Source organism: Megalops cyprinoides, chromosome 9 (assembly GCF_013368585.1).
Source record: "Megalops cyprinoides isolate fMegCyp1 chromosome 9, fMegCyp1.pri, whole genome shotgun sequence".
NCBI lineage: Eukaryota > Metazoa > Chordata > Actinopteri > Elopiformes > Megalopidae > Megalops > Megalops cyprinoides.
In genome coordinates, this window is record NC_050591.1 from 16,454,887 (window position 1) to 16,469,771 (window position 14,885).

A 14,885-nucleotide genomic window follows, 5' to 3' on the forward strand; every position below is an offset into this window, starting at 1 on the left:
TCTCAACCCGAATACACAGACACAAACATATGTGTGCCATTCACAATAAAAGATACTTCTGCATAAACACACACACACAAATATACAAACATACTCAAACATACAACCACACATACAAACACAAAATCACCCACACACACGCACCTACTGCACACATACCAAATGTAAGCATCACACACACACAAGCACAGCAGAGACACACATGCGCAAACACACACACACACACACACACACACACACACACAGCAAGTATACAGAGTACACTTACCTATTACACACACACACACACACACACACACACACACACACACAGCAAGTATACAGAGCACACTTACCTATTATACACACACACACACACATACACACATACACACACACACATACACAGCAAGTATACAGAGCACACATACACACACACACACACAGCAAGTATACAGAGCGCACTTACCTATTACACACACACACACACACACACACACACACACACACACACAAACACAAACACACATACACACATACACACACACACATACACACACACGCGCTTGTGCAGGTCTGCAGTGACATGACCTTGGCCTCTCCCTTGGGGCGGCAGAGCCCCACAGGGAACAGCAGTCCGCACATCTCTCTGTCCCTCTCTCTGCCTCACCTCTGTCACTGGAAAGCAGTGACATGCATACCCATCACGCTCCAACCCCCCCATCTCCCTCTGTCTGTCACCGGGACTGTCAAAACAACCTCTTTCCACAACACAGATCTACCCTCGATGGTCTTGCTGTACAGTAGGTTGTGCAAGGAATGAGTTTAGTTTTACATTCAGCAGAAGCAATCGGAAGCCATTAGCCACAGGCTCAAACATATTTGCGTGTCTTGCAGGGGGAATGTGAGCAGTCAAACTCATGAGGATTACAGAAATCTCTGCAGCACAGGCAGGAGTGTCCTACCTGTGAAGGAGGGGGAGTAGTGTGGCTGTTTGAGCACCTGGCCTACAGTCTGTTCTGTCACCTCGCATGGCACATACACAGATACAGCAGGACATTTAGGACAATCATGGCTGGCTTGCAGTCTTAGTCAGACCGGATCAAAGATGATACTGGGAAACCGTGGCAGATACAAGAAAGCACCATCGGTGTCAGGTAGCAGGAATCCTCAACAGTGTGGGTGTTACTCTTGCGTGCACAAACTTCAAATCAAATCACAGGTAAACGAATAAAATGGCAAAAAAATTATGAACTGAATCAAAATGAGTTCAACTGTGGGGGAATTTTGCCCATATTCATGGGGTGTATCCTGATTGGCAGCAAGCGAGAAGCCTGCCTCTCTCTCTCTCTTTCCATCACCAATGGCAATCATATGTTGCCTGTCTATCACCTGAACAGACATGAGTATGCACAGATATGTGCACATGCACACACACACACACACACACACACACACACACACACACACACACACACACACACAAAACAGTGCACCTCTAGGTATATAGTCACATGGTCACTTCCTGTGCCAGACTAGTCTTCAGCTCTCAAGATTCCTTGTGCTGCCTCCCACACTTCCAAGCAACTCCTTCCAGCATATATATGTCTGTTTACAGTTGTCTGTTTAAATGTGACATTTTTATTTATTCTCTCCTTTTTCCCTGGCATCTGCCATCCACTGATGAGAAGACATCGGGCTGTAAGTCAAGCAGTATCCAGCGTGACGATGTGTCAAGTCTAGTTTAAGACGCTCACCAATGTATGTTTCAATATCCAAGTGGCGGGCTGAATTGTGCTGCCCGTTTGCTTCTGCTGCAGAGCTTGATAACACGCCTGTGTAATGCAATTTACACGACACACAACAATAAAATGGAACAGGAAGGACAGTGAGTTTTAAAATGAGGCCCCCAGTCTTCCTCAGGGCTCAGTGCAATAATCTTTTCATGGGGCAGAGAGCCCTCTGTCGCCCTCTGTCGCCCCCTGTCAGTAGAGCTGGGGAGCGAACAAATCTCTGCTGATTAATTTACACAGACTCCTGTGCTGGGACAACATCTCATACAGCACAGACTGAGAGGAAGCAATCACACAGAAAATAGCCTACTTCTGCCCCCTCTGATCCCATGATACACTGGGCTCTTTGCTAAAAGGGACATATGGTTGCTTCACACCACTGAAATCAGGATAAACTCAATCTACTGTAAAAATGTTGATAACACGCCGACTTTGCAATCTCAAGGTCACCAGTTCAAATGATTCGTGAAAAAAATGTGTTCAAGTATGACTTAGACCCATCAAACATGTAATCAGATTTATCATAAATATTATTTAAAGATGTAATAACAGCAACTTATTATATTTTGAGCTAACACAGTTGGCTAATACCTATATATGCATTGATTACATTACATAATTGTCATTCAGCAGACGCTCTTGTCCAAAGTGAGTTACACAGGTTACGATTTTATCCATTTATACATCTGGATATACACTGAGGTAACTGTGAGCTAAATACCTTGCCCAAGAGTACAACAGCACTGTCCCTGAAAGGAAATCAAACCAGCAACCATTCAGTTACAAGCCTTGCATCTTACCTCTATGAAACACTGCAGCCCTTTTTTAAATTATGTATAATCTCAGGTACCAAAAATTATTCCAATTACAAGTAATTTTTCTTGGTCTGACACAAATTTAGACACACATATTTATATTTAGTTATGAGCAATAATGGCCATACAAAATGTACAAGTGTTTGATGTACCAAAGCGATAACACCACTTACTGTGCATAACTTTTCTCTATTCTTTTAATCAGCCAGGCAAACCATAATTATCTTTACACAAAGGCCGAGCATTCAAAACATGCATTGAATTTAATCAGTGATTTGAGTTTCTGTAATAAATATCCTGTTTTACAACATTTACAACTGTTTCTCTGCCACCGCTGACTAGAAATTCTACCACGCACATCCAATTATCTATTGATTTAACAGTTCTTCAAATGGTTTCAATAGGTAGTGATTTTTGGGATGTAAGCCTGCATCCAGTGAAGTGTCTGTAGAGTCAGACTTTTTTTCAGAGGAACAGCACGGACTGGATGGGTCGCAGAGCTTTCTCCATACTCTGCATTATGGATAGGATGGATAGAAATGGCATTACTTTTTACCTCTGGCTCCCAAAACGCATGTGAAGCAGAAAGCGAAGCAAGTGCGGGAACATCAGATACTGGACTGGGGTGCAGTCATGTGTCCTGCTCACCAAGAAACTTTAAATTCATTTAAGGTGCATATGCTTCAAATGGATGCACGTGTCAATCGATCATCGTGAGTTAGATGATGATGCAGCTTCATGATATGTGGTGCCCTTTAAGAAGACAGCAGGCCTTCAGTGAAGCGGAGTTTGCAGAAGTGTGACAGGACGGATCTCTGGAGTGCAGCGCAGATTAAGTTGTTCCTGTCACCATCCAGGGCACCATGTGGGGAGGACCTTGCCCTGATGCACTCCCACCACCAACTGGGAGAGGGGGGGGGGGGGGGGGGCGTTAAGCCCCAAGCAGCTGAGCTGAACTAAACATCCCTAACAGTCACACACTGGCAGACCTTCTGGGACATTTGCTCTTTGTTCAGGGGGCCAAACATCAACAGCTTATTCCATCTCTCTCTCTCTCTCTCTCTCTCTCTGTCTTCCTCTCCCTTTACCCCTCAGCCCCTCTCTTTTCTGTCTCCCTTTCTTTTATCATTATTTCGCTTTCTCTGCACATTATGTCCGCACAGGTCGGCCCGTCCCAAAATTCAGAGCAAAAGTATGGGATCACTTTAGGTCAAGTGAGATCATCAGAGAGTAATTTCGCATGCACTTAAGCAATCAATGGTTTGATCTGAAAAAACACTGACACCCTCAGTTAGAAACTCACATTTACTGGTTAACAATGTTCATATATCTATGGGTGAACATACTGTGGCTGCAACCTCCAGGAAATTAATGAACTATATTAATTTATCCATCCTTCTGCACTATGTGAAGTTACAATCACAAACACATGCATACTCAGCAGAGCACCCAATACAGGTAAAAGAAATTCATTGGCATTCAGTGGATGCTTTCAGCATTTCACCCTTTAAGAAGAGGCAATTCCGGTACATTCACACATTTCCAGCATATTCAAGGGGCACATTTTGCCTCTTGCTGCTGAAAAGGTAAAAACATGGCTACAAAACAAAAACTCCTTCCATTTTTCTCCCTAATTGCTTTTATTACTTTTATTCAATTGTGAACAATCGTCCTGCTCTCGCATTCCCTGGTGTACTTCCAATAACACAGGGGACATTTATTCTAAATACTATTAAAGTCAATTTGCTGGCTTTATTTTGCTTTTGTGGTCTTGTTTTCCCCGTCTCTCTGCACCTCAAAGGCGCTAAGCAGAAATCGATGGAGCGTTGAATGTTTTTCCAGCTCACAATGGCCAGCGGTGACCCAAGGGAGCGACCGGGGGCCATCTGCCCCAGCTGTGGTGTTTGGCCACGGCACAGCAGTCCACCTCCCCAATGGTGATTCCAGTCCCCCCGCTCTCTCTCTCTCAGGCCGCGCCGCCATTAATGATGGAATTAATGTTGCGTGGCCACACTCAGACTGCCCCGCGAGCGGCAGGGGCTCCTCTAAAATCCACACGTGGCGTGCAGAGAAAATGGAAAGAGCAAAGAGACGACAGAGGGAGAAAATAAACAAGCAGCCGGTCCCCTCCTTTCCCCTCATCTCCCCTCGCCCATCTGCTCCCTGCACAGCGTCAGTGAAATAAGGGACCTCTGCCACACTCTCCGGTGCTGTTTTATAAGTCGCAACATGAAACCCGGGAGTTATGTGGCTGCTTTTTTTTGTCTCATGCAGGATTTATGGAGCACCAGGATAATGCAGTTCTTTCTGAAAAGGCTAACATAAATCTGTCACTTTTTCCTTAGTCTTTTTTTATTTGTTGATGTTGCCATCTCTTCCCACCCCCCCCCCCCCCCCCCCACTCCCCCACCCCCACCGCCTTTTCTGAATGGAAAGAGATTTTGAGGAACCACATGTCAAAGACCTGGACAAGTCTCAGTTGTTCTTGTAAGTGAGAAGTTGCCACACACAGAGAAAACCTTCCTCCTCACTCACTGCTACCACAATGACCAAACCGTCCCCTTATAGAACACGATACAACCATTGAAAACATCCTCCACTCATAGAACATTAAAAGGCCACTGACCTTATCATCTACTCGTGGGACATTACATGGTCACTGACCAAACCCTCTCCTCACAGCTCTTAATATGGCTATTGCCTACACTCTCTGCTCATAGGACATTATACAGTCACTGACTCTGCGCAATGGAAATTATATGGCTTCTGACCACACCCTCAGCTGGCAGGGTACCAGTACATCCTGGGTACAAGTCTGCCCATGTACAAGGGAAGGTTGGCAGGTCCCTGGGCATCAGGCTTCAAAGCCTCACTGTTGAGTTTTTCATATTCCTTAGGAAAAAAAAAAAAAAACTTGTTTGGAGCTGCACAGCCAGGCGTAAGAGAAGTCCTAAAGGCAATCAGTTTTAGTTTGTTTTTCCTCACCAACACAAACATTCATCCGTTCAGGAAATGATTTATTTAAGTGGTGTTTTTATTAAAATACAAATGCAACTGAAAAGCAGAGAAAGGAGGCAGGCATCACAGGCTGCAGGTCACAGATAATAATGTCAACACTGTAGACCATTTAAGTAATAATAAAAGGATTAAAAGGATTTAACTAAAGAAACACTTGGTGACTAACTGGATAAATATAAAATGCATTATGTGCCATAAAAAGTAAGAAACTGATATCTTGTAATTAAGTAAAAGCAATTAAAATGGCATTATATTACTGATATAATATTTATTGAGTAGTTTCTATGCTCCGTGTCGTTTGAAGTTCTTGTCTCGAGGTTTTAACAGAAGTTGGTCATGTAACAGTTTCCTTAGAAGACAAAATGGATATGATTTCAAGTGGACTGGGGTCTTGGTCTCACGCTCGCGCCCCAGCGTTGCATATCTAGTAGACTCATTGCACAAAATATTGATCTCTCTCCTCGAACAATGCGCGAACAAAATTGACTAAACGTCTTTTTTTTTCACATTTACTAATACTCATTCACATTCCAGACAGTTTTTTATTTGCGCGCAAGACCTCGAAAAGGATAGAAATTAAATCCAATCAGGAGAGCATAAATTGACAACAATGCGCTTTAATGCTCTCCCGAATTTAGCAGCTCTGTACAGTAACCCCTGGGACTTAATTAGGACCGGGGGTTGTTCGTTTTTCCCTTCTTTGACTTCCCTCTCTTCTAATTTGTTTACTTTGAAGCAGGGCAGAGACTCGAAACCGCGATGCCTTGTGCGATGTCGTGTGAACTCATACACAGACACCTCCTCTGCCAAAATGAACACACAAAGTGTGCTCGTGCCGCCCCTTTTAGCATCGAGGAACTTACAAGGCATCCGACAAGGTTACCTATCTGTACCCGTCATAAAACAACTCATTATAACCTGCTTTTAAATAAGAGCAGATAACAGATAACCCGCGTCTGCTAAGCTTTGTCGTAGCATATTATCACGTGATTAATGGGTTCGACTACACATTTTAAAATGAAGGACCCGAGTTTTATTTTTTTAAAAAAGATAGAAATAACGTAGATCCATTGGCCACTGCACGATGTCTAACACCCCGGTATTGTTATCAGTGCTGAGGTTGCCATTGTTCCAAGGTAAGAGAACAGGTACTACATTAATTACTCGGATACCCAATATCAAAGGGAGGATTCGTGTGCACTCTAGCTTCTTAAAGCTATGGAACAAGAAACGATTAAAAAAAACTGCAGCAGCTTCGTGTAAAGCCACCGTTTACCTGGGCTTACTGAGGGACTGATTACACCTGAGCCCCACGCCCGAGCATTGCAAACCTCGTTTATTTCACTTATCTTGCATTAATTCACAGGACCCAAAATGTTTTAAGACAACTCCTGCGCCATCAACTATATGCATGACAACAACAACAACAACAACAATAATAATAATAATAATAATAATAATAATAATAATAATAAATAGACAATAATAGATCATTTAAATCTGTTATGGCGCATTAAGAACATCAATGGCGAAATCAGTTCAATGCAAACAGTGGAAAACTTCCACAGAGCTATAACAGATCGCTGCAGGAGAAACTGCCAACGACACGTCTCCCCACGCGCCAATTAGTGAAACAAACCCTTCCCGGCGTCTCTTAAAAGCTCCAGAGATCTAAGATTGATGGCTTCACAGAGTCATATATTTATAGGTACATCTAATTCTCCGTTGTAGTTGTCATTTTCTCCAGTTAAATTAAATCAGAACTGTATCTACCAACGACTGCGATGAACATAGTCCGCTGTGAAGCCGCTTGCTTATACCCCAACCCCTTCCCAAAATAAGCTCTTAACCATACAGCGCGTTGCTGCACGGTTTCGCTCAAAGCTACGGGTAGTAAGTTTACCTTCACCCACCTTTTCCCGAGCGGACTGCGCACAGCGCCAGCGCCAACAAAATAAAAACCAAGGATATTCTCAGCATCTTCATGACTGTAAGATGAATTCAGGCAGGACACGATGACCTCGCTCTCCTTGTTCTCTTCCGAGCTTCGCGGTGCCTTCAAATTGTAAAACTGACAAATGTTCACAGAGGAAACACAGGTGCGTGGAAAAAAGGAAAGAGGGCGAGAGCAGGAGGAAACGCGAGTGAGACAGATGCACTTCTAACGCAAGAGAGAGAGAGAGAGAGCCGAGCAGTCGCACGCTGAGCGGTGCGTTCGGCGGTTGTGGGATACGACTATCTGGTATCTGGTAAGACAGGACCACAGACTTGCGCACCCCGGGACTAGACTGTTACGTCACTGGGAGGGAGACATTAATATTCATCTAGAGAGCAATCGCCTTTTTTTCTCTTCCTCTCCCTCCCCTTTTCTGATTCCCCGAAATAACTCGACTGACACTGACGGTTTGACCATGTACAGAAAGGATTAGGACGTCCTACAGCGCCACAAAACGGGCTGTTATCCATGTCTGACCGAACTATTTGAGATCATATGTTCGAAGAGAGGGTGTGATGTTGGTTTTTACCTTGTATTTATCTTGTCATTTCCTTAATTTTAGAATCAAGATTTTCATGATAATGCTTATTGTTGTTGTTGTTCGTTATTACTATTAGGACTATTATCTGCTAACTAACTATTCACTAACTATTCATTTTCTACTGTGTTTCTAGGTCTGTAGCATATTCTTGATTTTTTCTTAATCAGGGTTTTAAATTAATACACATATATCCTTTGCAGTATAATAATATCACAGTCAAGCTGACACCTTGGTGTGGACACATAACCCATAATGTAGCTCAGGAAGCAGAAAGTACAGTAGCTCCGTTTTCCCTGATGTAACACAGAACAACACTCAACAACACCTCACTACAGTTATGAAAGCATCCATAACGCATTGCATACAGACCAGTAATAGATGCAGAATACAAAAGAATACGAGCATCCCAAGTTTCACGTTTTGGCCCATTTTTTTCAGCTCTCAGCTTTCTTTTCCAACTCCTCAGTAAACAGAGGCATCACACATCCATGTTACGCCCCCCCACTGTGACTCAAACACACTTGTTTCTGCCCTCCGACTGAGATAGGGAACAGCAGCTGGATCGGTGAGAGTCAATGTGGCAATTTAACTGTGAGATGGGCTCAGTAAGACTTATGCTGCTGTGTGTGTGTGTGTGTGTGTGTGTGTGTGTGAGGGGGGGGGGGGGGGGACAGAGAAAAAGGGGGGAGGGGAGAGAGATATTAATTTGTTTATCCAGTGTTTTGTTTTCGCCACTCAGACGTGTGTCATTGTTGCCTTTTAGAATGCTTACTTAAGCCCCACGTTTCCTCCCTTTTCCATTAACTTCAGCCCTAATTGAATAGTTCACTTCCAGGGTTCAAGTGCAATGTGATCTCATAACACACAACAAATGTGCTATGATCTGTCTACAGTGGATTTCATATGGTCATGACTGGTACAGATTCAGGATGCTGTTACTATAAAGTTAGATTCATGAGTTTCTTCATTATTATTATTATTTTGAATTTTTTTTTATCCTCTCATAATCGCAGTAGCTTACAGGCAGAATTGCAGAATGTGGACAGAAATTTTCCATTTAGGGTATAATTTAAAAACTTCTTCATAGGTGTCCTTTAGTGGAGCCTCGTTTCAGTTGTTATAATCTTAATGGCCATTCTGAGGCATTAAGAAATCAGCTACATTCCTGATGGCTCGGGGCCTTTTTGAAAGATCTCCTTGTAGAAAATTGTGCCTGTGTTATTATTCCCTACCCCCATGCTACTGCCTCATGCAGACGGGAAAGGAAGCTGAGGCAAGAAGTGTAACTGGTTGCATGATGGTTTTAAATTGTGCATTTCAGTGTGTGCAAAAAAATATGTTGTATGTGCAACACCAAGAGGTCAAGGATTGTGGATTTGTATAATGAATCTTGTAGTGGGTCTTAATGTTGCCGTGCTTGATACATGTTTTTTTTTTGCCCTCTCCAGAAAACCCTGGCTTCCAGTAGATGGTGTACCTTCAGCAGATTGGATATTGTTTGCAATCAATGCCCGCTCACACTATAGAGTCTCCACACTGTCTCAGACAAGTGGGGTCCTGAGTGGAGGAGTATGACTCATGGGACTGCCTTCCCAGATGATGCTGTTTGATCAGCAAGCATAGTTTCCAGAGTTAACACTTTTTTTTTTCCTTGGGATTCTCCAGGCCGTTTATAGTGTAAAAATGGGAAAGAGAGGGATTGTTGTGAATATTTAATGGAACCCAGTTTTAACTCCATATGTTCAAATGGGGAATCAGGCCCTTTTTCATGTGGAGCCTAAGTTTAGAAGTTGACCTCATAGTGTAAGGTTGCTCTGGTTCTCCATTTATTTTCTCAGAAATAGGTCTAAATTGTCATGAATAAATAAGGGCTTAAATTCTACCCATTCCTGCACAATCACTGTCTGCATTATGGCCCACTTTGTAGTGTCTGCTGGACTGAACAGTGGAGGGGATGGGTCTTCAGATCAGCATCAGTGGAGAAGATGCAAAGGAGAGACTGAGGCAACATAAGTAATTGGCTTTTCCCTCCTCCTCTGCTTATGACATAAAGCTATTAGCTGTGCGGCTGATCTTTGTTATCTTTGTCCTCTTTATCCCCCGTCTCTTGGTTTTCTTTTTATTCCTATTTTATCATATTCCTTCCCTCTTAGTCCAACTGAGATTCAAAATCTCAAAGAGATCTAGGGCAGCGCAAACATATATTTTTCAGATAGCATAAATCAAACTGGTTAAAAAGGCCAGCGTAAGGACAATATCGCAGTGTGAGAGAGGACAGAATTCAGGCTGTGATGACCAGAGAACAGTTCAGGGAAGTGTTCTCTCCAGTCTGGAGCACAGCTGTTGGCTGTCTGTCTTTTAATAACGATCTAAAGAGCTTCAGATTCAGTCAGATCCAAACCATCGTGGTCTCCTGTCAGCCCACTGCCAACCCCTGTCTGAAGGTGAACCATGAGTGGACACGGTCTACTGCAGCGGCCCTACCTCCACATGACTTCACACAGCCCAACCCCCCCCCCCCCCCCCCCAGCCATTACTAAGGATTCATGGTTGAACGTGTGTTGAATGTTCCCTGTTAGGTATTTTATGCCATGGTAATATTCCCACCATCATTTTATCAGAAAAATTGCAGCTAGACTATGAAGCTGTTAACATTATAAACATACAATTATTTTTGACTGTTGTGTGTGTGTGTGTGTGTGTGTGTGTGTGTGCAACAGAGTCAGCTCTAGAGAGAAACAGTGAGAGGACAGAAATGGAAAGGAGAGAGAGAGAAAGAAAGCAAGAGTAAGCTGTATAGAAAACATAGTGAAAGAGAAATAGGGAAGAGATAGGCTATGAGCTTGTGGGGAGTGGGTTAGTTGTCTTATCATGGGTCCCTGGAAAACAAAAGCCAGCCTGATCTGAGGGTGCTGGTGGACCAAACTGTGGCCTTCACCACAAAAGACTTTTTAACACACATTTCATATGTCGCTGCTTGAATTTTTACTGTCCAGTGGCCAGAGAGTGGGATGAAACTTTCTATTCTGTGCATTTCTGGTGGCTTCTGCTTGTGCTTGTTTGTCTATTTGTTTTAATGTCATGGTGACACAATTAATTTAAGAAAAATTGATGGAGTCCAGGCCTCCAATATCAGCAAGTTCCAGATTGCTCCCTGTCATTTGAATGAAGAAAGTTTTGGCAATTCATTTCTAATCCTTTTCCGTTCTGTTTTCCTTTTGTAAAACATCTATTTTCAGGAGCCCCAGGGAGTTTTCATAATCGCTTTAGTTTACAGAAAATGAGGTAGTTTGAAATGCAATATTATTTCCCAGCCCTTTTGAAAGCTAATTTACCTGCAGTACAATTAGATTGAAAAAGCCATTCCTGCTTGTTCATTTAAATCACTCTGGCTGCTCAGCTTGGGATGCATTCCATTAGCCAATTATCACTGAAAGTTCTCTGCACACTTGCTCAGCTGTAATTCTTGTTCACTGTCTCTGCCTCTACAGCACATGGTAAAATGCGGAGAATGTGTGGAGGTAAGAGCTCTTGCAGTATAATCTATCACTTTAGACCTGTAACAACCCAGTGATAATGGCAGTAGCATAAGTAATTATCGTTTTCATGTGTTTTATGCTTTTTCCTTTACAAAACAGGTATTACTGAGTTCCCCCGGCTTTTTATAACATCAGCAAACATCAACTCGACGGCCTTGTCCTTTAATTTAAAACGTTCAGTAGAACATTACGGTGTCTTCACTAATATTCATTGCCAGTTTTGCGCTCTATAAATAATTGATTCCAGTTCTATTTAAGAGCATGATGAGGACAAATGACAATGCCTACTCTCTAATAGTTCTGGTCTTTCTGTGCAAATAAAGGACATGCACTTCTGTTTCTGGCAAAATTCTCCCTTTCCCCTTTTCTCTGTTGAGTATCTTCTTCTGAATTTATTATTTTTAATTTGTTCTGTATGTGTGTCTCTCCCTTCTCATGTATTATTTCAATGCAGATCCAAAAAAACATCAGTACCTTTTTCAAAGTTAGAACAGCACGATACATGTTTTATGAAAGTGAAATGAAAGCATTGCATCAAAGTGATACTATTTATTTGAGGTACAGTATTTGAAAGCATGCTATCCAACTTTCATTCCAGCAGTAATATTTCAGGTGTTGGAATCTACTCCTTTTACCATGGACTGTGTGGAGAATAGGGTGTCTCACCTGTGATACATTGCCACATTTTCTACACAAGCACCTTGAGATATGTCAGAGGAACAAACAACACAGAAAATTATAATTGGAACAGCTGCTGACAGATATTTTTGCCCGCTTCATTGCATTTAACTGGCTATGCACTACTCATATTACTATTGAATGGATAGACATTTTTGCATGGTCCTCCAGAATGCATTTTTTGATTATTTATTTTCCTTCTGGATTTGCAGAGGCAAGAATCAAGGCTGACTGATTCATTTCATTCAGGATTTTTTCATGCACCAAAAGTATAGTCAAATATAATCATTTTCTTTGCTAAAGATCTCATATGAACGGGCTTTTCCACTCTTGGCAGCAAAATAATACACACATACATCTCTTCATTGTATACAAACACTCATGTTCCAGTATGTGGTTGAATTAATCTCAGCACAGACAATGCTGAGCATGGTTATTAAATACACAGGAGACATGGCAGAATAAAATGTTACATTTAACATAACACTAAAAAAGAACATAAATATTATTTAGTCCAAGAACAATATAATGGAGTTGAGCCAAGGGACGCTATTTAGTTCAAATATATTTGGCATTGAGAGGATAGAACACTCGATGTATTGCACTGGGAACATTATAAAATAACACCACAGCCTTACGCCTGTAATTAAACACATGCATTCATGTTAAGACTTAATCATATTTTATCAGCATTCCTGTGGGTGGTGCTAATCTCTTGGATTGTTCCAATGATTTCAGGGTGAGAACATTCTCCTTTCTTAATGTGTCTCACTCCTTGGCTGTTTCCGTTTTCCAGGATTTCAGGACCACGGAGAGCGCACAGCTTCAGTAGCGCGGGGAACTCCAGGCACATGAGCTGTTTATGTGTGTGTGTGTGTGTGTGTGTGTGTGTGTGTTTGTATGCACATGTGAGGTTGTCATGGTTTTGGAGTGTGCATTAGCTGCATCCTGCACAGTACATACTAAAGGTAGCATCCTTACTTTTCTAAGCTCTGATACAAAACACATCTGCAGATGGTTTATGAATTAAAGCGATGTAATCAAGAATAAATTAAAACAGTGCGGATTAAATGGTAATAAGAAGCATCTAGAAATTGTATGCAGCACTTCATTAAAAAAGAAAACTGATAAAGATATGTAAAGGTATATGAGTTTTAAATGTCTTAATTTTAAAAATCTCAACTGACCTCAGAGCCAAACAATATGTATTTAGTTATCATTTTCATCTTTCATTTTTGTTTTTATTGTATTATTTTTTTATTTTTACTGTGTGTATTATATTATCATCTCTCACAGACCATTACTGAATAAGATGATTATCATTAACTGTATTAGGCTAGACTGTTTTAGCCTTTTTAAAAATAGCTGTCTCCTGCTGTAATATCTCACTTTTATCTTTTTTTCTGTATCTAAGTCTCTGTAAAACTTCTCTATCCATTAACTTTGAGGAGAGGGGCTTGTCAAATTATTCAAAAAGAAAAGCCAGTCTGGCTGAAAGGGTTTCCCTCTCACCTTTCAATTTTTTTCTGTGAATTACAGTGCATGGCAAATCAACCTGTAATGACACGAAGAAGGCAGCTCTCCCTCAATTAGGACTTAATGGACAGCCTTCTTTAAAACTCAGCCATCCCCACTGATGAGAGTCTTTATCACAGACAGATAGTGAGTGTGGTAATACTCCGGCACACTGCAACCGCTTATGTCAGGGCTGTGAAGGCACGTCTACCGAGAGCAATTAGTCTCACATGCGTGGCACTGCAAATATTACCCTTCACATAAAGAGTGCAGTAATAATGTGTGCGAGATGGTATCTCCGCTAACAGCTCTGTAGATGACTAAATTCTGATGTTAATTGTGGTCAGAGCAGCAAACTGTTTTGCTGCTTAATTTGTACTTTGTAATTTTGTAATTTGTTTACACTCGTTTCCCATTTGAAGCCCTACACGCCCGCAGTGTGACAGGGGCATGGCTGTGTTGTGCGGCCACTCTGTGCGTCGCCGGGGGTTACCATTACAGGGACGACCCCTCTGTAATTCCAACCCACCTAAAAGGTAGCCCCATGTCCTTAATGAACGGTAATTAATCACACTTTATTACCAGACTTAATAAGTAGCATGTGAGTCATCGTGAGTCATGAAACTGACCAGTTTGGGAGCTAATCTCATAAATACTGAAAGCAATCTTGGTAAGAACTGTAATTGCATTATAATGGCCAATTCATCATTTTTATATACAAAAATGAATTGATCTAAGATTGCGACTTATAATTTTGGTATGTACATGGTAACATGTAACAAGAATAAAGGCATGTCCTGAATCACAGCCAGTAGATGCAGCTATTCTCTGGAGTCAGCTATGCACATGTTAGATAGCATTCTGAATGATAGGTGTGTATTAAAAGGCTGTAGTGGTGTTTTCTCCTCATGTTCTCTTAACTCTGAGACAAACACTGTAGAATGGTGTAAAAAGTGTTCTTTCTAAATATTTCAATAGCTGCAGTGCATGCACACACCTGAGCGGTCCTCA

The 14,885-nt window shown here is 41.8% G+C and overlaps 1 protein-coding gene across 1 annotated transcript in view; it reads right to left on the reverse strand.

Annotated features, from left to right (window-relative positions):
• The window catches only part of LOC118783553 (calsyntenin-2-like), a 201,853-nt gene extending 194,012 nt beyond the window's left edge, over positions 1 to 7,841 (reverse strand). The window contains exon 1 of the mRNA XM_036537479.1: positions 7,519 to 7,841. Coding sequence (XP_036393372.1) covers positions 7,519 to 7,591 — 73 coding nt within the window. The 5' untranslated portion in view covers positions 7,592 to 7,841. The remainder of the gene's footprint in view (positions 1 to 7,518) is intronic.
• Positions 7,842 to 14,885: the final 7,044 nt, after the last annotated feature.